The 26,877-nt window shown below is 45.7% G+C and overlaps 1 protein-coding gene across 8 annotated transcripts in view; it reads right to left on the bottom strand.

The window, feature by feature from the left end:
- DEUP1 (deuterosome assembly protein 1) overlaps positions 1-26,414 on the bottom strand; it is an 87,797-nt gene extending 61,383 nt beyond the window's left edge. Inside the window, exons 1-5 of one of the 8 annotated variants that reach the window (XM_056561464.1) lie at positions 26,340-26,414; positions 25,204-25,266; positions 19,056-19,206; positions 18,765-18,860; positions 2,864-2,998 (exon numbers count right to left, since the gene is read on the bottom strand). In XM_056561464.1, coding sequence (XP_056417439.1) covers positions 2,864-2,998; positions 18,765-18,860; positions 19,056-19,206; positions 25,204-25,253 — 432 coding nt within the window. In that variant the 5' untranslated portion in view covers positions 25,254-25,266; positions 26,340-26,414. Of the gene's footprint in view, positions 1-2,863; positions 2,999-18,764; positions 18,861-19,055; positions 19,207-25,164; positions 25,267-25,757; positions 25,899-26,150; positions 26,290-26,339 lie in introns of those variants that run through there. The other 7 variants (XM_056561466.1, XM_056561469.1, XM_056561465.1 and 4 more) reach the window with 7 other exon arrangements.
- Between the last annotated feature and the right edge of the window lie 463 nt (positions 26,415-26,877).

Here is a 26,877-nt window from a genome sequence, read left to right as displayed (position 1 = left end):
AACTCAACTCGTTGTGTTTGGAGGAGAAAGAATGCTGAGTTGCATCCAAAAAACACCATACCTACTGTGAAGCATGGGGGTGGAAACATCATGCTTTGGGGCTGTTTTTTCTGTTAAGGGACAAGGACGACTGGTCCATGTGACTGATCCGGAAAGAATGAAAGGGGCCATGTATCGGGAGATTTTGAGTGAAAACCTCCTTCCATCAGCAAGGGCATTGAAGATGAAACATGGCTGGGTCTTTCAGCATGACAATGATCCCAAACAAACCACCCGAGCAACGAAGAAGAGAACGAGAAAGAGAGAGATAGAGAGTCTCTACAACTGAGGGGGTAAAGTAGGGCTCACAGGTTCCAGCTTTACAAGTGGGCAAGGGAAGCAGGCACTCCGGCTCCCCCTCTACAAGTGGTAGGGAAAGGGGCTTACAGTTTCCCCCCTCTACAAAGTGGGCAGGGGAAGCAAGGCAGACAGGCTCTGCCTCTACAAGTGGATGGGGGAAGCAGGGCTTACATAATCCCCTTCTAAGTGGGCAGAAGAAGCAGGGCTCACAGTAGGGCTGGGCGGTATACCGGTTCATACCGAATACCGACATTTTTGTGCTGCACGATATGAATTTTTCCCCATATCGCAATACCAGTTTGGCCCCTCCCCCTCAGGAATGAATGAGTTATCAGCCCAGCGCAGCACTGTCCCCATCGGGGAACTAATCATATGTGATCCGCGAGCGCTGTTCTCCCCCCCCCGCCCCAATTAATTATCAGCCCAGCACTGCGCTGTCCCCATCGGGATAAATACTCACATATCACCTGCAAGCGCTGCCCTCCTCGTCCTCCTGTTTGATGCGGGCCGCTGGCGCTGGAACGCTGTACTGTACGCTGTATCCCTCTGCTCGGGCTGCAAAACATTAACTCACCTTCCCCGTCGGTCCAGACCAGCTTCCCGGGGACGGGAATGTCGGAGAGCCGTCAGCCTATCACCGGCCGCAGCGATGTTCCGCCTCGGACGGTGATAGATTGAGCCTCCTGTCGTGTAAGAAGCCGGCTTCTTACACAACAATGGGCTCAGCCTATCACCGGCCGAGGTGGAACATCGCTGCGGCCGGTGATAGGCTGACGGCTGTCCGACGTTCCCATTCCCGGGAAGAGCGTAAGGCCGACGTAGGAACGTGCGTTAAAGTTTATTTTGTTTATCATTTGCAGCCCGGGCATAGGGATACAGTGTACAGTACAGAGTTCCAGCGCCAGAGGCCCGCAACAAACAGGAGGACGAGGAGGGCAGCGCTTGCGGGTGACATGTGAGTAGTTCCACGATGGGGACAGCGCAGCGCTGGGCTGATAATTAATCGGGGGGGGGGGGGGGGGGGGCAGAACAGCGCTCGGGGGTCACATATGATTAGTTCCCCGATGTGGGGACAGCATAATTAATCTGGGGGGGGGGGGGGATTCCGTTATATACCGTGGAACCGCCATAAGTTACAAAAATACTGTGATACACATATTTGGTCATATCGCCCAGCCCTAGCTCACAGGTTTCCCCTGTACAAGTGGGTGGAGAAAGTAGGGTTCATAGGCTCCCTCTCTACAAGTGGGCGGAGGCTTCACCTACGAGGGGGTGGAGGAAACAAGGCTCATAGGCTCTCTGTACAATGGGGGTTGGGGGATAATAGGGCGCATGGGCTATTACTATGGGTGGGAAGGGAGGAGCAGGGCTTTTTCTATGACTTCTGACAATGGCTTAACGGATTTTACATGAATAAAGCACAATACTGGCTCAAATAGGAAAACTATTGACTATAAAAAGTTGGTACTCTATCCAATATTTATATGCAACCAACATATTCAGCATTTCTGTACATAGATGTATAGCCAATAATCTTATCACTTTATACACACAAAAGGCACAAGACTATACAAACTTCATGAAGATGTTGCCCCAGGATGGATTTAAACAATCTTTTTAAATCAACTGGTGCCAGAAAGTTACAGATTTTGTAAAATTACTTCTATTTAAAAATCTTAATCCTTCCAGTACATATCAGCTGTCATATGCTCCACAGGAAGTTCTTTGCTTTTTGAATTTCTTTTCTGTCTGACCACAGAGTTCTCTGCTGACACCTCTGTCCAGGTCAGGAACTGTCCACAGCAGGAGCAAATTCTCATAGCAAACCTATGCTACTCTGGACAGTTCCTGACATGGACAGAGGTATCAGCAGAGAGCACTGTGGTCAGACTGGAAAGAACTACACAACTTCCTCTGGAGCATACAGCAGCCGATAAGTACTGGAAGGATTAAAGGAGTAGTCCAGTGATGACTCAGTGGTGAGCAACTTATCCCCTATCCTAAGGATAGGGGATAAGTTGCAGATCGCGGGGGGTCCGACCGCTGGGGCCCCCTGCGATCTCCTGTACAGAGCCCCGACAGCCCGCGGGAAGGGGGCGTGTCGACCTCCGCACGAGGCGGCGGCCGACACGCCCCCTCAATACAACTCTATGGCAGAGCCAAAGCGCTGCCTTCGGCAATCTCCGGCTCTGCCATTGAGATGTATTGAGGGGGCGTGTCGGCCGCCGCCTCGTGCGGGGGTCGACACCCGCTATCTCGGCGGAGAGCCGGGGCCCCGTACAGAGAGAGATCGCAGGGGGCCCCAGCGGTCGGACCCCCCGCGATCTCAAACTTATCCCCTATCCTTAGGATAGGGGATAAGTTTTTCACCACTGGACTACCCCTTTAAGATTTTTATATAGAAGTTATTTACAAATCTGTTCAACTTTCTGACCAGTTAATTAAAAAAAATGTTTTTACCGGAGTACCCCTTCAAACCCAGGGCGCACAGTGCTGTAAGACAACCCTGCACTAATAAACTTACCTCAAGCTTTTGAGTCAGCCACCGGAGCTCAGAATTACTTTTCTCATGGTCTGGAGAAACACCTACGCTGTCTCTTTTATGGTTTTTCCCATAATAATAATGGAGTTTATCATAACTCTTCTTCAAGTGACAAAGCTGAGAAAAGAAGAAGAAGATAGACGACAGCAGTTCAATAATTTTAGGGAGACCCATAATACATTCCGTGTCTGGAACGGCCCGGAGCAGGATACATTTTTCTATAGGGATTTGATCATGTTCTTGGCAGTTCCTGACACTGACAGAGGTGTCAGCAGAGAGCACTGTGCTCAGACTGGAAAGAACTACACAACTTCCTCTGGAGCATACAGCAGCTGATGATTTTTAAATAAGAGTAATTTAAAAATCTGTGTAACTTTCTGCCACCAGTTGATTTGAAAACATTTTCTTCCCTCCGGAGTACCGCTTTAAGTATGAATAGTTTATGTGCAGCTTCACAACACAATACACGGAGACAGATTTTAACAAACCCCATTTAAAGGGGTACTCCGGTGAAAACCTTTTTTCTTTTAAATCAACTGGTGGCAGAAAGTTGATCATATTTGTAAATTACTTCTATTAAAAAATCTTAATCCTTCCAGTACTTATGAGAGGAAATTCCTTTCTTTTTGGAACACTGATGACATCACGAGCACAGTGCTCTCTGCTGACATCTCTGTCCATTTTAGCAACCATGCATAGCAGATGTATGCTAAGGGCAGCATGGTGGCTCAGTGGTTAGCGCTGTGCCTTGCAGTGCTGGGGACTTGGGTTCAAATCCCACTAAGGACAACAATAAATAAAGCGTTATTATTATAATAACGTCAGCAGAGAGAACTGTGATCGTGATGTCATCAGAGAGCATTCCAAAAAGAAAATAATTTCCTCAGTAGTATTAAGCAGCTAATAAGTACAGGAAGGATCAAGATTTTTTAATAGGAGTAATTTACAAATATGTTTAACTTTCTGCCACCAGTTGATTTAAAAGAAAAAAGGTTTTATCTGGAGTACCCCTTTAACCCCGGACGGAGACCATTTTCACCTCTAGGAGGAAGCCCTTTTTTGCACATCTGACCACTGTCACTTTAAACATTAATAACTCTGGAATGCTTTTAGTTATCATTCTGATTCTGAGATTGTTTTTTCGTGACATATTCTACTTTAACATAGTGGTAAAATTTTGTGGTAACTTGCATCCTTTCTTGGTGAAAAATCCCAAAATTTGATGAAAAAATTTAAAATTTAGCATTTTTCTAACTTTGAAGCTTTTTGGATTCACATATACAATATGTCTACTTTATGTTTGCATCATAAAATTGACGAGTTTTTACTTTTGGAAGACACCAGAGGGCTTCAAAGTTCAGCAGCAATTTTCCAATTTTTGACAACATTTTTAAACTCACAATTTTTCAGGGACCAGTTCAGGTTTGAAGGGGATTTGAAGGGTCTTCATATCAGAAATACCCAACAAATGACCCCATTATAAAAACTGCACCCCCCAAAGTATTCAAAATTACATTCAGTAAATGTTTTAACCCTTTAGGTGTTTCACAGGAATAGCAGCAAAGTAAAGGAGAAAATTCAAAATCTTCATTTTTTACACTCGCATGTTCTTGTAGACCCAATTTTTTAATTTTTACAAGGGGTAAAAGGAGAAAATGTATACTTCTATTTGTAGCCCAATTTCTCTCGAGTAAGCACATACCTCATATGTCTATGTAAATTGTTCGGCGGGCGCAGTAGAGGGCTCAGAAGCGAAGGAGCGACAAAGGGATTTTAGAGAGTAAGTTTTTCTGAAATGGTTTTTGGGGGGCATGTTGCATTTAGGAAGCCCCGATGGTACCAGAACAGCAAAAAAAACACATGGCATACCATTTTGGAAACTAGACCCCTTGAGGAACATAACAAGGAATAAAGTGAGCCTTAATACCCCACAGGTGTTTCACGACTTTTGCATATGTAAAAAAAAATAAAAACATTTTTCACTAAAAAGTTGGTTTTCCACCAAATGTAAAATTTTTTAAAGGGTTAATAGCAGAAAAGACCCCCCAAAATTTGTAACCCCATCTCTTCTGAGTATGGAGGTACCCCATAAGTGGACCTGAAGTGCACTGCGGACGAACTACAATGCTCAGAAGAGGAGGAGTCATATTTGGCTTTTTGAGAGCAAATTTTGCTCGGGGGGCATGCTGCATTTAGGAAGCCCCTATGGTGCCAGGACAGCAAAAAAAAAACCACATGGCATACCATTTTGGAAACTAGACCCCTCACAGAATGTTTTTCCCTTTTACCTCTTGTGAAAATGAAAAGTATAAGGCAACACCAGCATGTTAGTGTAAAATTTTTTATTTTTTTACACTAACATGCTGGTGTAGACCCCAACTGTTCCTTTACATAAGGGGTAAAAGGAGAAAAAGCCCCCAAAATTTGTTAGGCAATTTCTCCTGAGTACGGCGATACCCCATATGTGGCCCTAAACTGTTGCCTTGAAATACGACAGGGCTCCAAAGTGAGAGCGCCATGCGCATTTGAGGCCTGAATTAGGGTCTTGCATAGGGGTGGACATAGGGGTATTCTATGCCAGTGATTCCCAAACAGGGTGCCTCCAGCTGTTGTAAAACTCCCAGCATGCTTGGACAGTCAATTGCTGTCCAGAAATGCTGGGCGTTTTTGTTTTGCAACAGCTGGAGGCTCCATCTTAGAGAACACTGCCGTACAATACGTTTTTCATTTTTATTGGGGAAGGGGGGTGGTAGGGGGGCAGTGTACGTGTGTGTATGTAGTGTTTTACTCTTTATTTTATGTTAGTGTAGTGTAGTGTTTTTAGGTTACATTTACACTGGAGGCAGATTACACTGAGTCTCCAGCTAGGAGTGTGAGCTGCGGCGGAAAATTTGCCGCAGCTCAAATTTGTAGCGGGGAACTCACTGTAATCTGCCGCCAGTGTGAATGTAGCCTGTACATTCACACGGGAGGGGGGTCAAAACTACAACTCCCAGCATGCACTGACAGACCATGCATGCTGGGAGTTGTAGTTTTGCAACAGCTGGAGGCACACTGGCTGGAAAACCTTGAGTTAGGTCCTATTACCTAACTCAGTATTTTCCAACCAGTGTGCCTCCAGCTGTTGCAAAACTACAACTCCCAGCATGTACTGATTGCGGAAGGGCATGCTGGGAGATGTAGTTATGCAATGGCTGGAGGCACGCAAGTACAACTCCCAACATGCCAAGACAGCCTTATGCTGTTCCTGAATGCTGGGAGTTGTAGTTTTGAAAGATTTATAGGGGTTCAGGTTGTAAATCACTGTCCAGTGGCCTCAAAACTGTGGCCCTCCAGATGTTGCAAAACTACAACTCTCAGCATGCCCAGACAGCAAACTGCTGTCTGGGCATGCTGAGAGTTGTAGTTTTGCAACATTTGGAGGGCTACAGTTTGAGACCACTTAGTGATCTACAACCTGAACCCCTCTAAATATTGCAAAATTACAAGTCCCAGCATGCCCACACAGCAAACAGCTGTCTGGGCATGCTGGGAGTTGTAGTTTTGCAACATCTGGAGGGCCACGGTTTAGAGACCACTGTAAACTGTGGCCCTCTGGATGTTGCTAGGCAACAACTCACCTAGCAGGACCCGGAAGTATTGCTGCCGCCGCCGCCGCACGTGGGGGAGGATCGCGCTCGGGATCTAGGTAAGGGACCTTCGGCACCGACCTTCCCTGGACGGTTCCCCCGTTTTGCCCGGACACCGATAGGTGGGCAAAGCGGGGGAACCGAACTTTAACCCCCCCCCTCCCTCGGTCTGCTATCGGTCGGTCGCTCGGCCGACCAATACCAGGGATAGGAGGGGTGGCACCCCTGCCACCAAACCCCTATCCCTTCAGGGGGATCGAGGGTGTCTCAGACACCCCCGATCCCTCTTATTTTCCGGGTCACCAGTGACCCGTATGATTCGGAATCGCGCAGATTGCAGGTCTGAATTGACCTGCGATTTGCGCCCATCGCGGTCATGGGGAGGTCTCAGGACCCCCCTCGGCGATGTGCCGGGATGCCTGCTGTTAGATAACAGCAGTCATCCCGGCCCGATCACCGCTACCGGTGACGCGGCGCTCCCGGAAGTACATGTACATCGCCGTGCGCCAAGTGACACTTCGCGGCGCCGTACATGTACGTCGCTCGCCGTGAAGGCTTTAATATCCTGTTGTCCATCTCCAGTTTTTGGAGTGAGATTATATTAATTTTGCAACGCCGGTTATGATAGAGCAGTGGTCTTCAACCTGCGGACCTCCAGATGTTGCAAAACTACAACTCCCAGCATGCCCGGACAGCCAACGGCTGTCCGGGCATGCTGGGAGTTTTAGTTTTGCAACATCTGGAGGTCCGCAGGTTGAAGACCACTGTGATAGAGGGAAAGGTGGCGGCGCAGCCATCCCTCATCTCCCTTATAGAGTTCGGTTGCTATGGAGACAACAGATAACGTTCTACTTGTGAACGAGATTGCGCGTGAGAATATAAGCAAAAAGTTGAGAAACTTTGTAAAAATGTTCTTTTCTTTAACTAGTGATTTATCTGTCAGCACATTTCTGACATACCCACGGGTCACGTCATAGAGGAATGACAGATCCTCTTGTTCTATGGCAGCTGCCGTCCTCTCTCACTCATCGATTGTGCAAGAATTTTAGAATAGATTTTAACTAGTTTTCTCAAATCATTGCGATCAGGTTTATCTGCAGCAGGGAAGCCAAGGATACCGGCAGTACTACTATAAGGCTGTGTTCACACATTGCAGGTACCCCAACTAATTACCGCATGCAGTTTGGCAGCAAAGTTATGGTATTAACGATTATGCAATGTGTGCACGTTTGTTTAACATTCGTCGTTTGCCTCTGAATTATATTGAACAGGAAAACACTTGACAGTTCACATGTAGTTTTTTTTTCCTTTCTACAGATGTAAAAAATACAGTGACCCCCCCCCCCCAACCTATGATGTCCCCGACATACGATCATTTCAACATACGATGGTCTCTCAGAGGCAGCATCAACATACGATGCTTTTGTATGTCGGGGCCATCGCATAAACGGCTATCCGGCAGTGTAGACTGCTTCAGCTGCCACTGGATAGCCGTTTATGGTGCCCCGTGTGGTCCGCTGACGATCACTTACCTGTCCTCGGGGCTCCGGCGTGTCCTCTTTGGGATCCCCTGCATCGCCTGCGCTCTCCATCGTCGTCATCACGTCGCTGCGCACGCCGTCCCGTCATCCAATAGGAGCGGTGTGCGTAGTGACATGATGGCAGCGACGGAGAGCGAGGATGCCGGGGAAGCAGAGGCCTTGTTGGAGCGTCGGGGACACCCCGGGGACGCGGCGACAGCGATGGAGGGCGACATCCAGGGCAGCGGTGACGGTCCGGAGCGACGGGGACAGGTGAGTACAATTTCCTCTAACAGTGGTCTACAACCTGCGGACCTCCAGATGTTGCAAAACTACAACTCCCAGCATGCCCGGACAGCCGTTGGCTGTCCTGACATACTGGGTGTTGTAGTTTTGCAACATCTGGAGGTCCGCAGGTTGTAGACCACTGTCCTATACTTTACATTGCACGGATCCCTCAACATACGATGGTTTCAACAAACGATGGTCCATTTGGAACGGATTACCATCGTATGTTGAGGGACCACTGTATATAGATTGCACAGTACTTATATTGGATATAATACGACCACTTTATGCACAAAAGATAATGTGCATTTTATGATTGTGCTTCAAAACACTTAAAAGGGGTACTCTGCTGCTCAGTGTGTGGAACAAACAGCCGTCATGCCCCCTCCCATAGGCTTGCATTGAGGGGGCGGGGCTATGATGTCATGAGCTCCCGGCTCAAGTGTTCAGAACAACAAAAGCTGAGCAGTGGAGTACCCCTTTAAATCGTACCTGATTAGCCTAGTTTATCTTTCTAATATACTGCTAAATAAAATTTTGTACTAAATTAACCCCAAAAAGTTTGGCCACCAGTGGTCCTCTTTCTGGTCCTGCCGGCAGTCCTGCTTGCAGCTTGTCTCCTGCAGCAGCCTGACATAGACAAAAGTCAGAAAATGCAGGTGAGACCTCAGTTCAGCACAGTGCATAGAGTGTATAGTAGAATTCAGGGAGCTCAGGTGGGGTGTGTCCTGCCTTAGCCAATCACAGCCCATCTCACACTGAACTGCTCTGGGCTGTGTGTAGCAGAGTGAGTGAGTTCTCCCCTGTATGGCTTCAGATGATGTCACACCTGCTGAGGAACGCCCCTTCCAAGTCTGTGAATCTGATACTGAGCAGAAAATACGCCTTAGCCAATCACAGCCCATCTCACACTGAACTGCTCTGGGCTGTGTGTAGCAGAGTGAGGGAGGAAGTTCTCTCCTGTATGGCTTCAGATGATGTCACGCCTGCTGAGGAACGCCCCTTCCAAGTCTGTGAATCTGATACTGAGCAGAAAATACGCCTTAGCCAATCACAGCACATCTCACACTGAACTGCTCTGGGCTGTGTGTAGCAGAGTGAGGGAGGAAGTTCTCCCCTGTATGGCTTCAGATGATGTCACGCCTGCTGGGGAACATCCCTTCCCATCAATATCAAGGTAGAAAAAATAAATAAAGGCAGGGGGTGGTTTATCATGATGCGGGTAGTGAACTGGGAGGATTATAAAATGTATAAAGATCATGACAGGTACTCTAACACCTGATCTTGTTAAATTTTATAATGTAAACAAAAATAAACATAAAACATATGTGGTACTGCCGCTTGCGTAAATGTCCAAACATTAAATTGCACGGTCAATGGCATAGACGTAAAAAATTCCAAAAGTCCAAAACTGTAGATTTTTGGTCACTCTGTATATACTAAATTGATCAAAAAGTCCCCAAAAAAGAAAAAGGTTACCGATAAAAACTAGGGATCACGGCGCAAAAAATTAGCCCTGATTTATCCCTGTATGCAGAAAAAAAAAAGTTATAGGGGTTTGAAGAGGACGATTTTAAACATGCAAATTTTCTTACAAAGTTATAATCTTTAAAAGAGGTAAAACAAAATAAAACCTATATAAGTAGGGTATCATTTTATTTGTTTTGACCTACAGAATAAAGATAAGGTGTCATTTCTATCAAATAGTGCACTGCATGGAAGCAGAAGCCCCCAAAAGTTACAAAATGGCTTTTTTGCTTTTTGCCCCAAAAATAATTTCTTTTTGGTTTCTCCGTAGATTTTGTGGCGACCTGATTGATTTTATGACAAAGTAAAATTGGTGGTGCAAAAAACAAGCCCTCATATGGGTCTGTAGGTGGAGTTATGATTTTTAGAAGTGCGGAGGAAAAAACGAAAGTGCAAAAATTAAAAAACCCTGTAGTCCTTAAAGGGGTACTCCCGTGGAAAACTTCTTTTTTTAAATCAACTGGTGCCAGAAAGTTAAACAGATTTGTAAATCACTTCTATTACTAAATCTTAATCCTTCCAGTACTTTTTAGGGGCTGTATACTAAAGAGAAATCCAAAAAACAAATTAATTTCCTGTGATGTCATGACCACAGTGCTCTCTGCTGACCTCTGCTGTCCATTTTAGGAACTGTCCAGAGCAGCATATGTTTGCTATAGCGATTTTCTCCTGCTCTGGACAGTTCCGAAAATGGACAGTAGAGGTCAGCAGAGAGCACTGTGGTCATGACATCACAGGAAATTAATTTCTTTTTTGGATTTCTCTTTAATATACAGCCCCTAAAAAGTACTGGAAGGATCAAGATTTAGTAATAGAAGTGATTTACAAATCTGTTTAACTTTCTGGCACCCGTTGATTTAAAAAAAGACGTTTTCCACAGGAGTACCCCTTTAAGAATAGTAAGCAAAGACGACATTTGCTTAATAAGGCTAAACTAAGTGTCCACTTTGTTTTTCGCCAGTGTTTTTTTTTGCGCAAAAAAAAAAAAAAATGCCAGAAAATGGCCACTGCGTTTTTGCCTTAGTGTGGAAACTGCGTTTTTTCTCCTTTGGCAGTTTTTCCTGTTCCTGTGTCCACCCCTATTTTTTGGCTCAGTTTCGGGGTAATTACCGTATTTTTCGTCCTATAGGACGCACCGGCGTATAAGACGCACCCAATTTATAGGTGCAAAATCTAAAAAAATAAAGATTTTGAACCCAATAGTGGTCTTCAACCTGCGGACCTCCAGATGTTGCAAAACTACAACTCCCAGCATGCCCGGACAGCCGTTGGCTGTCCGGGCATGCTGGAAGTTGTAGTTTTGCAACATCTGGAGGTCCGCAGATTGGAGACCACTGCATTGGAGGTAATACTCACGTGTCCCCGCCGCTCCGAACCCGTCACCGCTGCCCTGGATGTCGCTCCATCGCTGTCGCGGTGTCCCCGTCGCTCCGAAACGTCTCTGCTGCCGGCCGGGTATCCCTGCTCTCCGTTGCCATCATCACGTCGTTACGCACGCCGACGCACGTACGCGACGACGTGATGACGAGGAAGGAGAGCGCCGGCCATACAGGGGATCCCTGAACGGAGAAGACACCGAGGAGGCAGGTAAGGTCCCTCCCGGTGTCCTGTAAGCACTAACCCGGCTATTCAGTCGGGCTGTTCAGGACAGTCACGGTGAAATCGCGGCGGTCCCGAACAGCCCGACTGAACAGCCGGGTTAGTGTCACTTTCCCTTCAGACGCGGCGGTCAGCTTTGATCGCTGTGTCTGAAGGGTTAATACAGGGCATCACCACAATCGGTGATGTCCTGTATTAGCCGCGGGTCCCGGCCGTTGATGGCCGCAGGGATCGCCGCGATAGGGGTGTATTCGCCGTATAAGACGTACCGACTTCTTCCCCCCATTTTGGGGAATAAAAAGTGCGTCTTATACGGCGAAAAATACGGTATAAAGGTTTTGTGCAATTCAGATAATTATGGGGCAAGCATGGATAGAAACGGTAATTATAGGATATTAGTGTAACGTATGGGAAAGAAAATGTTTTACACTAAATATTCATTTTATTTATAATTAATTCATAATTAATTTGCAGATTTTTTAAATTTATTTTTTATTACCTTACAATTTGTATTGTTTGTTTTTTCCCCCTTTATCTAATGAATTACTGTTTTAAATCTTTATTTTAACCTATGTTAGCATACTCTTGTATATATTATGTCCTGTGTCACTATGTGCACCCCAATAGTGAGCTTCGTGAACAGCTCAGGCTCCCAGTCCCAGTTGACGTCACCCGGAAACCCAAAGTGGCAGTCCCCTTTGAGTTAAAACAGTCTTGAAGACATGCCGCTATACAATAAGGCCCCAGTTAAAAGATGAATTGTTTGTCATTAAGAGGTTAACATTAAAGCCAAAGAACACTTGCTTTTTTTAATTTATTTATTTTAGTTTAGCACCATCTTGTGGTCAGTGATGGAGATTCACTCAAACATCTTTGCTCATCTACGGCTTACACGGTTCCATAGACTTAAAGGGGTATTCCAGGCCAAAACTTTTTTTTATATAAACTGGCTCCGGAAAGTTAAACAGATTTGTAAATTACTTCTATTAAAAAATCTTAATCCTTCCAATAGTTATTAGCTTCTGAAGTTGAGTTGTTGTTTTCTGTCTAACTGCTCTCTGATGACTCACGTCCCAGGTTTCTATGGGGGTATTTTCCCATCATGCACAGCTCCCGGGACGTGACATCATCATTGAGCAGTTAGACAGAAAACTTCAGAAGCTAATAACTATTGGAAGGATTAAGATTTTTTTTAATAGAAGTAATTTACAAATCTGTTTAACTTTCCGGAGCCAGTTGAGAGATATATATATATATATATATATATATATATATATATATATATATATATATAAAAAGGTTTTGCCTGGAATACCCCTTTAAGAAATATACTTCTAGAGCAGTGTCCCTCAATGTGTGGCTCTTCAGCTGTTGCAAAACTACAACTCCCATCTTGCCTGGACAAACCTACAGGGATCAGGGTTACTGTAGACCAGTGGTCTCCAACCTGCGGACCTCCAGATGTTGCAAAACTACAACTCCCAGCTGCCCGGACAGCCGTTGGCTGTCCGGGCATGCTGGGAGTTGTAGTTTTGCAACATCTGAAGGTCCACAGGTTGGAGACCACTGCTGTAGACCATATGTTACATAGCAGGACAGTGGAACTATATAAAGGAAAAGTGGTGTTAGGGGGCTTTAATTTACTCTTCTTTTTCCTGTCTGGGCATGCTGTGAATTGTAGTCTTGCAACAGCTGGAGACTCCCTGTTTGGAAAACCTGGTAATAAATAATTCAATTCCGCGACCTGTAAATACTTTACCACTATTATTTGGGTTGCAAAGAGAATTAAAGCTGTTAAAAGGGGTACTCCTGTGCCTCAGCGGTCTAAACATTTTGTCAGAACGCTTGGAGAGGACGGCCGCGATTGTGATGTCACGCCACACCCCCTCCATTCACACCCGTTCCCATAGACATGAATGGAGGGGTGTGGTGTGACATGAGGGGCGTGGCCGTGACGTTACAATCACGGCCGTCCGCTCCAAGAGTTCTGAACAAAATGTTCAGAACGCTGGAGCATGGGACTACCCCTTTAACCCCTTAAGGGGTTTTCCGTTTTTGCACTTTCGTTTTTTCCTCTTTACCTTTAAAAAATCATAACTCTTTAAATTTTGCACCTAAAAATCCATATGATGGCTTATTTTTTGCGCCACCAATTCTACTTTGCAGTGACATCAGTCATTTTACCCAAAAATCCACGGCGAAATGGGAAAATTTTTTTTTTATTGTGCGACAAAATTGAAGAAAAAAAATGTAATTTTGTAATTTTTGGGGGCTTCCGTTTCAACGGAGTACATTTTTCGGTAAAAATGACACCTTATCTTTATTCTGTAGGTCCATATGATTAAAATTATACCCTACTTATATAGGTTTGATTTTGTTGTACTTCTGGAAAAAAAATCACAACTACATGCAGGAAAATTAATATATGTTTAAAATTGACATCGTGACCTCTATCTAATTTTTTTGCGTATGGGCCGGTATGAGGACTCATTTTTTGCACCGTGATCTGAAGTTTTTAGCGGTACCATTTTGTATTGATCGGACGTTTTGATCGCTTTTTATAAATTTTTTCACGATATAAAAAGTGACCAAAAATACGTTATTTTGGACTTTGGAATTTTTTTGCGCGCACGCCATTGACCGAGCGGTTTAATTAACCATATATTTTTATAATTCGGACATTTCCGCATGTGGTGATACCACGTTTATATTTATTTACACAGTTTTTTTTTTTTTATGGGAAAAGGGGGAAAATATATTAGGGAAGGGGTTAAATGATCTTTATTAAACTACCCCCCCCCCCATTATTTTTTGCAGTGTTACAACTCCCATAGGGGACTATAACACTGCACACACTGATCTTTTTTATTGATCAATGTTATCCCATAGGAAACCATTGATCAATGATTCTGCCACTTGACTGCTCATGCCTGGATCTCAGGCACGGAGCAGTGATTCAGCGATCGGACACGCAGGAAGAAGGTAGGGGCCCTCCTTGTCTGTTCCAGCTGTTCGAGACGTTGCGATTTTCCCGCGGCAGTCCCGAACAGTCGACTGAGCTAGCCGGGAGCAGTTTACTTTCACTCTGGATGCGGCAATCAACTTTGAACGGCACGTCTAAAGGGTTTATAGCGTGTGGCACCCGTTGTTAGAGGCCGGGCCCAACCTGCTATGATGCAGGGCCACGCCGTGCCCCCGTGTTATAGAAAGGGAGCGGACTGAGTCCTTAAGTGGTTAAAGGGGTTATCCAGGAAAAACCTTTTTTTTTTTAAATATCAACTGGCTCCAGAAACTTAAATAGATTTGTAAATTACTTCTATTTAAAAATCTTAATCCTTTCAGTACGTATGAACTGCCGAAGTTGAATTGTTCTTTTCTGTCTAAGTGCTCTCTGATGACACGTGTCTCGGGAACTGTCCAGAGTAGAAGCAAATCCCCATAGCAAACCTCTTCTACTCTGTGCAGTTCCCGAGACAAGCAGAGATGTCAGCAGAGAGCACTGTTGTCAGACAGAAATAACAACTCAACTTCAGCAGCTGATAAGTACTAAAGGATTAAGATTTTATAGAAGAAACTTACAATTCTGTTTAACTTTCTGGAGCCAGTTGATATATATAAAACATTTTTTTCCTGAAATACCCTTTTAAGGCCTTGTTCACACATACTTCACCACAAACACAACACAAATCGCAGCGATTTTGATAGATTGATGTTGTTTTTCCTATAAAAAGTATGTTTTCAATTCACTCACAGTTACCATAAGCTCAAGGCAATACTATGTGTAACCTGGTCTGCTGATGGCGGGCGCCACTCCGGGATCATAGAGCACTATAAAAAGTTAGGGGTTAGCGTCCCTGGTACCCTACCCTGTGACCAAGCGAACGCGAAACGTGCGTTAGGGAGGTGATCAGCGTTAGTCACAGGTAATCCATGTAGGTCCCCGGCAGTGTACTAACCCTTGGGTGAGGCTTTTCAGTGGGGGTCCTTACCAGTGTGATCTCTGTCTGTATATATTATACTAGCTGAGTACCCGGCGTTGCCCGGAGGAAGCTTTTGACTTCATATCCTGTCCTCATATATTGTTGTCACATCCCGACCTCCTATCCCGTCCTCCTATCCCGTCCCGTAATTTGTGTACCAGGTATTGAAATATCTCCAGCCGTACAGAAGTTATGTGGGAACATACATTTCCAATTGATTTGCATGGGACTTTAAACAAAACCCCGACCCTCACAAATGGGGGCAGTTAAGGGTTAAATTAACTATAATATATTTTAAGTGGACATATAAGTAACATGTGACCAAGTATTATGGAAATATCTCCAGCCGTACGGAAGTTATTCAGTAAGGCTGGGTTCCCATTACGTTTTCCCCCATACGGGAGCGCATACGGCAGGGGAGAGCTAAAAGCTTGCGCTCCCGTATGCCTTTCTATGCGCTCCCGTATGCCTTTCTATGCCCTCCCGTATGCCTTTCTATGCCCTCCCGTATGCCTTTCTATGCCCTCCCGTATGCCTTTCTATGCCCTCCCGTATGCCTTTCTATGCGCTCCCGTGTGTAATTCATTTCAATCACCCATATGGGGTGTATTCAGTCTAAGGCAGAGGTCGCTATATATATACAGCCCTATATACAGACTTCAGAGCTGTACCATATATACTCGAGTATAAGCCGACCCGAATATAAGCCGAGGCCCCTAATTTCACCCCAAAATCCCAGGAAAAGTTATTGACTCGAGTATAAGCCTAGGGTGGGAAATACATCATCCCCCCCTGTCATCATCCAGACCCCCGTCATTAACATCCTCATCATTATCACCCTGTCATCATCCAGACCCTCATCATCATCCCCTTGTCATCATCCCACACACCCCTTCATCATGCTCTTGTCATCATCCCCACCCCCCTTCATCATCCCCTAGTCATCATACCATCCCCCCCCCTTCATCATCCCCTTGTCATCATCCCACACCCCCCCTTCACCATCCCCTTGTCACCATCCCCTTGTCATCATCCTCTTGTCATCATCCTCTTGTGAACTATCCGCCCTCAGTGGTCTTCAACCTGCGGACCTCCAGAGGTTTCAAAACTACAACTCCCAGCAAGCCCGGGCAGCCATCGGCTGTCCGGGCTTGCTGGGAGTTGTAGTTTTGAAACCTCTGGAGGTCCGCAGGTTGAAGACCACTGCGGCCTTCGACATCATCCAGCCCCCTCTCACCCCCTTTAGTTCTGTACAGTACTCACCTCCGCTCGGTGCTGGTCCGGTGCTGCAGGACTGTCCGGTGGGGAGGTCGTCCGGTGGGATAGTGGTTCCGGGCTGCCATCTTCACCGGGGGGGCCTCTTCTCCACGCTTCCGGCCCGGAATAGAGGCGTTGCCTTGACGATGACGCAGAAGGACGTTTGGTAATGAACGTACCTCTGCGTGACTATTCTGGGGCCGAGCCCGAAGCGCTTAGGAGAGGCCTCCCCGGTGAAGATAGCAGCCCGGAACCACTATGCCACCGGACCACCTCCCCACCGGACAGTCCTGCAGCACCGGACCAGCGCCGAGCGGAGGCGAGTACTGTACAGAACTAAAGGGGGTGAGAGGGGGCTGGATGATGTCGAAGGCTGCAGTGGTCTTCAACCTGCGGACCTCCAGAGGTTTCAAAACTACAACTCCCAGCAAGCCCGGACAGCCGATGGCTGCCCGGGTTTGCTGGGAGTTGTAGTTTTGAAACCTCTGGAGGTCCGCAGGTTGAAGACCACTGCGGGTGGAGAGTTCACTCGAGTATAAGCCGAGGGGGGTGTTTTCAGCACGAAAAATCGTGCTGAAAAACTCGGCTTATACTCGAGTATATACGGTAATCTTCCCACATTCCCTGCTGGCTCAGTGTCTGTACAGAGCGTGTTCTTGTAATTTGTTGCCTTTACACCAAACACCGTACAGTAATGAGATGTCAGTAAAGCTAACTGTTCCAGCTGTCCGGGCATGCTGGGAGTTGTAGTTTTGTATCCCCTGTACATAGAGTTAAGGCTTTATTATCATGTAAATTACCTTTTGGCATGTCACACAGACCAATCAAACGTTTACAATGATCGGGGTCCCAGTGCCAAGACCCCCTCTGATTTTTAGATATCACTGGGTGAAGTGCAGCAGCTCAGTGTTCAATCTGACTACTGTAAGAGCAGTGAGACTGTGGAATTCTCTCCCGGAGGAGGTGGTCATGGGGAACTCGGTAAAAGAATTTAAAAGGGGTCTGGATGCATTTTTGGAGAGTAATAACATTACAGGTTATGGATACTAGATGTATAGGGACAGAAGGTTGATCCAGGGATTTATTCTGATGTCATATTTGGAGTCAGGAAGGAATTTTTACCTCTAGTATGAGGGTTTTTTGCCTTCCCCTGGATCAACTCAGTAGGGACTGATTAGTGTTATAGGTTGAACTTGATGGACTTTTTTTTTAACCTTATGAACTGTGTTACTATGTATGTTACTGGAGACAAATTCTATTATAAGTCTATGAGGCTCGACTCCTGCAATGAGACAAATTGGGAGCCAAGCTGGGGAGTGAAGCACAAAGCCGCCTACTTCTCCCAGCCATATACAGTGATCCCTCAACTTACAATGGCCCCAACATACAATAGTTTCAACATACAATGGTTTTTTTCTGGACCATTGTAACTTGAATCCAGACACAACATACAATGCTATGGACATTCCAGATCTGTGAAACGTTTCAATGGCCGGAAGATCTGACTAATCAGAATAGACATTCCCCTGGTAAAACCCCTGTATTACTGAAGCGTATGCAATGACTGATGTCTGGTAACGCCCCCTACAGTACAGGGATTACATGTTCTGTACTCTTTACCTGTACCAGGGTTAGCTGCTCCTTTGGACACCAGGTGAGGGCGGCTCCATGTTACTTTTTTAGGACACTGTGTATTGTACAGGACCCTGAAGAAGCTCCTGTCCTCTACATAGACAGTGATTTACAGCTCCCAGCAGATCTTTCTTACTTTTATATTTAAGGATTTGCTTTATATATATTAGTTATCTACTTATTTTTGTTTAATCCTCACTTTTTCCTATTTTTGGATGACATTTTGGTGGCTTCAGAACCAATTATCAGGTTTCCATAGAGTTCTGGTTTCAACATACAATGGTCGTCCTGGAACCAATTCATATTGTAACTTGAGGGACCACTGTATGGAGCTTTGCAGGGGGTCTAAGTACTGACACCAACCAATCTAAACTTTTGACATGTCAAAAGGTCAAAAGTTTATTTTCATGACAATAACGCTTTACAGTTTAGCTCTACAAGAAACCCTTACCTGGTTTTTCAGTGCTTCGAGCTGGGTCTCATACTTCTGCACAACTTCTTGTTGATGTTTATCTGCTTCTTCCAGCTTTTTGGAGAGGACTTCAATCTAAGACAAAAATAAATCAAATAAATTATACATAAACATTAGATATATATATATCAAACCAGAGTCTCCTCCGAGGGGAAGAGCGCGCTCGACAGCTATTTTAGGGTTCCTGCCCCCCTCATCAGTTCAGAGGAATGCCCAAAGTTTGTCACAGGCATCTCATCTCAATGAGCGGCCCCCAACCAGCTCCATTACCTCGCGGTCCTTCTGATCCAAGGCACCTCTGATGGTGCTCAGCTCCCGCTCCAGCACCAGGACCTGCTTCTCCCACTCCACCTTCTTACTATTCACCATGATGTCGATCTGGTGCATCAGCTCCTCCAGCTCATTCTCACAGGAGGAGTCCCTAGGGTACAACCAAAAAAAAGGGATGAAGAGGAGCTCCAGGTGAGCCGAAATTTCATTCATTTATTTATTTTTTATTTATTGTTCTTTACTCTTTAAAGGGGTATTCCGGCCAAAGACATTTTATCCCCTATCCAAAGTATAGGGGATAAGGTGACTGATCGCGAGGGGCCCGCGTGCTGAAACCCCCCGCGATCTCCGTGCAGCAACCACATTCTATGCCGGGGCTGCTGCTCCAGTCTCGGATACCTCTGTGTTTCCGGGACTGGAGACGTGACTGCCACACCCCCTCCATTCATGTCTATGGGAGGGGGCGTGACGGCACGTCACGCCCCCTCCCATAGACATGAATGGAGGGGGGAACGGCGCAACGTCACATCTCCAGTCCCGGAAGCACAGAGGTTTCTGAGACTGGAGCAGCAGCCCCTCATAGAATGTGCCGCAGCAGAGATCGCGAGGGTCCCATTGGCGGGACACCCTGCAATCAGACATCTTATCCCCTTATGTGGATACACAACATAAATAGTCTAAGGCAGTGTTTCCCAATCTATGTGCCTCCGGCTGTTGCCAAAATCCACCTCCAAGCATGCCCAAGCATTTCTGGACTAAGGTATTTTTTTTTTCTTTTTTACGTTTACACCATTGACCTCATGGTTTAAAGGGGTATTCCAGGAAAAAACTTATATATATATATATCTCAACTGGCTCCAGAAAGTTAAACAGATTTGTAAATTACTTCTATTAAAAAAAGCTTAATCCTTTCAACAATTATCAGCTGCTGAAGTTGAGTTGTTGTTTTCTGTCTGGCAACAGTGCTCTCTGCTGACATCTCTGCTTGTCTCGGGAACTGCACAGAGTAGAAGAGATTTGCTATGGGGATTTGCTTCTAAACTGGGCGGTTCCCGAGGCAGGTGTCATCACAGAGCACTTAGACTGAAAAGAACAACTCAACTTCAGCAGCTCATAAGTACTGAAAGGATTAAGATTTTTTTGTAGTAATTTACAAATCTGTTAAACTTTCTGGAGCCAGTTGATATATATAAAAAAGTTTTTTTCCTGGAAAACCCCTTTAATGTTATATTTTAATTGTTCTGATATTTACTCACACGGAGCGATACCACATATGTTTAGGTTTTAGTTTTATTTACATTATTTTATAAAAATTGCTAAAGGGGGGGTGGGGGGTAAATGATTCAAACTTTTACTAAGGAAGGGACTTAGTCACTTTTATAACTTTTTTTTTTTTTTTTACATTTTATTCACTTCCCACCAATCAGGCGGGTAGGAGGCAGGTAGGGACCCTCTGCCCCTCCTCTCAGCTAATCGGGACCCCGTAATTTTGCTGTGGTGGTCCTGATTAGCTTCTTGAGCTAGTCAGCAATGATTTTTTTATTGCAGTGTCTAAAGGGTTTATGGCGGACAATGGCCCAATCGGCAATGTCCCGTATTGGCTGTGGATAGCAACCGAGACCTACCGGGTACGAAGTGCGCTCAGCTCCTGAATGTGCATCATATAGCAGAAGCAGGGCATACATTTATGCCCTGCATCCTTAAAGGGTACCACATCAAAAAAACTTTTGATATATTATAGATTAATGTATGCAGAATAACTTTACAATTGCATGTTATTAAAAAATATGCTTCTTTCTACTTAATTTTCCACTTTGAAGAAATGACCACTAGGGGTCTCCCTACCAGTCCCGGCAGCAAGCATTTCAGACTCATGCTGGAGTCCTAAACACTACGAGCTGCCAGTCTGCTTTGTTCACAAAGGAGGACACTCAGAGCTGCCAGCCTGCTTTGTTCACAGCCTGTTTGGCTGTGAACAAAGCAGGCTGGCAGCTCTGAGTGTTTAGGACTCCAGCATGAGTCAGAAATGCTTGTTGACAGGACTGATCGGGAAAAATACAATAGAAAGAAGCATATTTTTCATTAACATACTATTGGAAAGTTATTCAACATTCATTAATCTAAAAGTTGTTTTAGGGCTTATTTTTTGCAGGGCAAGTTGTACTTTTCATTTTAATTTTATTATGTATTACAGAGCCAGAAAAAAAAATGTAACGGTGTCACTTCAGGGGTGTGGAAATAAAAAAAAAACTAAACTACTTGTCCGAGGGACTAAAGCGGAACACAATCTACTTGTCCCTCAAGAAAACCCACTTGTCCTGGTAGATAAAATAATTTCAACCAAAATAGTACGATCCACCCCACTAGACCACCTTATAAAGTTTTTTTGTGGGACGTGATGTGACCAAAAATCAGCAAGATTGGCTTTTGGAATTTTATTTTGCTTTTAAACCATTCACCGTGCAGGATCAGTAATGTAATAATTTAATAGTTTGGACACTTACGCATGCAGCAATACCAAATATGTTTATTTTTTTGTTTCTTTACGGTGTTTTATTTGAAAAATGGGAAAAAGGGAGTAGATTAAAAATTTAAATAAAGGGGGGGGGGGGGGGTATTTTTTTAACATTGTTTATTAATTCTTAAACACATATTTTTGCCCCCCCCCCCCCTAAAGGATCATCATAATGCTATTGCACTACATTGATCTATTTCTACCTTTTTGAGCCCGAGTGCCCAAACCATAATGCACGCCAACTTTTTTCCCCGCAAAGTACCAGCACAGCAATTAAATCAGAATACTGAGGTTTAAGTTTAGAAAAAACAACTTAGGTAGGCAGTATGTTCCCCCACATTAGGTTGTGGTTCCCCCACATTAGGTTAGCAGTATGTTCCCCCACATTAGGTTGTAGTTCCCCCACATTAGGTAGGCAGTATAGTTCCCCCACATTAGGTTGTAGTTCCCCCACATTAGGTAGGCAGTATAGTTCCCCCACATTAGGTTGTAGTTCCCCCAAATTAAGTAGGCAGTATAGTTCCCCCACATTAGGTTGTAGTTCCCCCACATTAGGTTGTAGTTCCCCCACATTAGGTAGGCAGTATAGTTCCCCCACATTAGGTTGTAGTTCCCCCACATTAGGTAGGCAGTATAGTTCCCCCACATTAGGTTGTAGTTCCCCCACATTAGGTGGGCAGTATGTTCCCCCACTTTAGGTTGGCAGTATAGTTCCCCCACATTAGGTTGGCAGTATAGTTCCCCTACATTAGGTTGGCAGTATAGTTCCCCCACATTAGGTTGACAGTATAGTTCCCCCACATTAGGTTGGCAGTATAGTTCCCCCACATTAGGTTGGCAGTATAGTTCCCCCACAGTAGGTTGGCAGTATGTTCCCCCACATTAGGTTGCAGTTCCCCCACATTAGATTGTAGTTCCCCACATTAGCTTGGCAGTATGTTCCCCCACATTAGGTTGGCAGTATAGTTCCCCCACACTATGTTGTAGTTGCCCCCACACAGGCAATAGCAGTAGGTCCCGGGACAGGAGGGTCAGTGGCTGGAGCATCGAAGCTGAAGTGTAGTTGGTAAGTTACCATGCCGGCCAGCGCACGTCCTCCTCGATGCTCCGTTCCTCCGTTCCTATGGGCGCACGCACGGGACGTCAGTGAAGTTCCTGCGTGCGCTACCTCCTGGCTGCCCCAGCATTTTTAAAGTTAACACGGGGCCACTGAAAGGTAATCGGGACATCCTTGTGTCCCGAAAAGATCTTTAGGGACACACGGATGTCCCGGTTTGCCCCGCCTGCCGAACTATGGCCGCGTGCCCACAGAGGGGGCTCGGCACGCCAGCTGTGGCACGCGTGCCATAGGTTCGACATCACTGATCTATATTATCTCGGCTCGATTGCTAAGGGCTGCCACAGGCTGCCTTCAGCAATGACAGAGCCAGGGAAGTCTTCTCCCTGTGATTACATCTTGGAGGGGCGATGTGACCACTAGACACCAGGGAATAGCAGCATTTAATGTTCAAATGCTGTGATCTGTACAGATCACGGTATTTAACCAGTTAAATGACGGACATCGGAGCAATCTCCAATGTTGTTTATCACCGGCAGATGTCAGCTGCTGATAGCAGTGAACATCTACTGGTTATGATGGAGACCCGACCAGCATCATGTCTGCCCACCCGACCCATAATGTACACGTATGTCATAGGTCGGGTACGGGTTCAGCACTTTTTTGGTGCATAAAACACCTGTAGAGCTGAGTCTGTTAAAGTGTACTTGTCACTTTTTTTTTTTTTTTAAATATAAACTATTTACAGGCCCTAGACATATGTCAAAAATGGTCGGGTCCAAGTGTTCACACTCGGACGCCAACCATTTGCTTAAACGAGCAGGGAGAAGAGCGTGCAGCTGAGAGCTTCAGTCTTCACTCGCTGTCTATGGGAATGCGAGGGCCTAATAGACTTTCATTACAAGACCATCTCGGTCACATGGTTTAGAGCAGGGAAAGAATGTGCTTGACGCGCACTTCTCCCGGCTAGTGATTGGTCGAGGTCTGAACACTAAGACCCTGACCAATCCAAACTTTTAATTTGTCTAAAAGACATAGCAAACGTTTTGTTTTTTTATATGACAGTGCCCATCTAGATTCAAGCAGCTGTGTCATGCTGGAGAGCACATGCAGACTGCACAGACAGGGCTGCTGCCATCCGAGTACCCCTGTGTGTCAATCAAAGGCCAGCGACGCCTGGGAGAAAGGAGTGTCTGATCACTGCAGCTTCAGTCCTGCTGGCCCCACCTCCAGTTCACTGGTAACTGGTCTTTTATTTATTTTTTTGTGCTTCTTTTTGGTCACCACAATATAAACTAAAGGTACATTAAAACACAGCAAAGTTAGGAGTATGGGGGAGATTTATCAAATCCTGTCAAGAGGAAAAGTTGCTGAGTTGCCCATAGCAACCAATCAGATCACTACTTTCATTTTGCAGAGGCCTTGTTAAAAATGAAAGAAGCGATCTGATTGGTTGCTATGGGCAACTCAGCAACTTTTCCTCTTGACAGGTTTTGATAAATCTCCCCTTATGTGCTTATGGGGCTAGTTTAGGTGACAGATGCGCTTTAAAGGGGACCCACAGAGACCTGAAACGTATTCCTTATCCAGAGCACAAGGGATAAGTGTCTGATCTTACGGGGTCCGACTGGCAATCTTATGGGGTCCGACTGATGTCCTGTATGCAATTCCCCCTTCCACCCTGACTTACCCATCTCCAGTACGCTCCGGCCCCAACCTTCTGAGACGAGCGCAAGTGACGGTCAGCTCAGCCAATCATCGTCCAGGACAGGGGTCCCGTTCTCTGCCGCTGTCACTTGCTCTCGTCTCCGAGGGTGGGAGGCCAGAACGCACTGCGGACAAGCAAGTAGCAGAGCCCCAAACAGGAGACCACGGTGGTCCCAGTCTTCAGACACCTATCCCTTAACCTGTGAATAGGGGATAACTCAATTCCCCAGAGTACCCCTTTAGATCTCTACCATAACAGTGATGCTAACCTGCTAATCTATTGTCTTCTCTGTTAGCTACTCGGTTACTCCTTTAATCCTACAAGGGCCCTGACATGATCAGTGACTACATCTAAGGCTGCGTTCACTCGGCCGTCTAGACCCGTCCCACGCTCTCGCTCTGCCATACAGTTGTATTGAGGGGGCGTGTCAGCCGCCGCTTCGTGGGCTGCCGGGGCCCCGTACAGGAGATGGAGGACCCCAGCGGTAAGATTCCCCGTGATCTGAAACTTATCCCCTATTCTTAGGATAGGGGATACGTTTTTCAGCACTGGAAATCTCCGTTAAAAAAGATTTTTTGTACCCCTTTAAATCCATCCTGGGTAAACATCTTCATGAAGTTTGTATAGTCTTGTGCTTTTGGGATTTCTGGAGTTAATTTCCTTCCTATGACTTTTGTGTGTACATATATATATAAAAAAAATAAAAATAAAAAAAAAAGGTTTCCAGGGGAGTACCCCTTTAAGTTATTTTTGCTCCATCTTTCGCTATGCTTTACACTGGAAGGTTTATTCATGCACGCTGCAAAGAGTAACTACCTTGACCACTGACCTGGGTAGTTAGAGTTCTCACTGTGATAAGGACACTCACCCCAAAGTCTGGAACTTCTGGAGGGAGGACATCTGCTTTGTCACGTCCATGTCCGCTTCTCACCTAATGAAGAGGAGAGAACAGATTAAAAACTCCCCTGGAAAACATCTTTTTTTTTATCAACTGATGCCAGAAAGTTAGACAGATTTGTAAATTATTTCTATTAAAAAAATCTTAATCCTTCCAGTACTTATCAGCTGCTATATGCTCCACAGGAAGTTCTTTTCTTTTTGAATTTCCTTCCTGTCTGACCACAGTGCTCTCTGCTGACACCTCCTGTCCATTTTAGGAACTGTCCAGAGTAGGAGAGGTTTGCTATGGAGATTTGCTCCTACTCTGGACAGTTCCTGACATGGACCGAGGTGTCAGCAGAGAGCACTGTGGTCAGTCAGAAATGAAATACAAAAAGAAAAGAACTTTCTCTGGAACATACAGCAGCTGATAAGTACTGGAAGGATTAAGATTTTTAAATAGAAGTAATTTGCAAATCTTTTTAACTTATTGTCATCAGTTGATTTAAAAAATATATACATATATATTTTTCAGTGGAGTACCCCTTTAAATCCATAAAGTGTCAGCTCTTGGGGCCATGTGATGGCATGGCACACCCCAGTGTCCCTATACCCCCCATAATACATAACAGTGGGACTCCATAGGCCAGTATTTCCCAACAAGTGTGCCTCCAGCTGTTGCAGAACTACAACTCCCAGAATGACCGGACAGCCAACGGCTGTCCGGGCATGCTGGGAGTTGTAGTTCTGCAACAGCTGGAGGCACACTGGTTGGGAAACACTGCCATAGGCAGAACACATTGGGATCTCACTATATAACCATGAGCGCACAGGCACTGGAACAAGGTAAACAAACAGCGCATGCGTCTCCACTGCCTGCAGGAACTACAAGTCCCAGAGGGCCCACATAACCCTGCCCCGCAGTCCACCCCTTACCTTGTCCGCAGCAGCGCTCCCCCGAGAATAGCGCCCAGCTCCGCCCGCACTAACATCACTATACCGCGTCCGCGCCAGTCCTGCCGCCCGCACCGAGCCACGCCCACACGATCCATTAGCCCCGCCCCCGTCGCACAGAGTACATTGCTGTAACCGAGGCAAGTCAACGCCCATGTCACGCCCCCTCACCTGTATGTCACGCCCCTTCTCTCAGCTGCCAGTTAGAAAACCACGTGGACGACGCGCGTCTATTACCATAGCGACGATACTATACCCTGGGACGGGAGGCGGCGAGGGTCAAAATACACTTCCCGGTGAAATAGACAGCTATAGTGACTTTTTTTTTTTTTTACTTTTAAATGGTTGTGCAGCAGTTTATTTTATAAAGGAGGGAGCTAAGTTTATTCTGCCTCAGGGTACGTTCACACAGACGCAGATTTGATGCACGGGATTTGATGCTGCAGATTTCAATGCAAACTAAATGACTGAGCACAGTTTCTAACCTGCAGTTACATATCCTGCGCATCAAATTTTGGCAGGATCCTGTGCGTGTGAACGGTACCCTCAGGTACGGTGTCCATTTTAGGACATTGTCGGTCGTCAGCCGTGCCTTCGTCCTCCGTCGGGTGAAACGGCGTCCCGCCGCCTCCCTCGGACCAATCGCCGTCAGTCGTCAGCCACAACTCCGTCCTCCGTCAGGTGAAACAGCGTCCCGCCTCCTCCCTCA

This window comes from Hyla sarda, chromosome 2, assembly GCF_029499605.1.
Source record: "Hyla sarda isolate aHylSar1 chromosome 2, aHylSar1.hap1, whole genome shotgun sequence".
Lineage (NCBI taxonomy): Eukaryota > Metazoa > Chordata > Amphibia > Anura > Hylidae > Hyla > Hyla sarda.
This window is presented reverse-complemented; position numbering and strand designations above follow the sequence as displayed.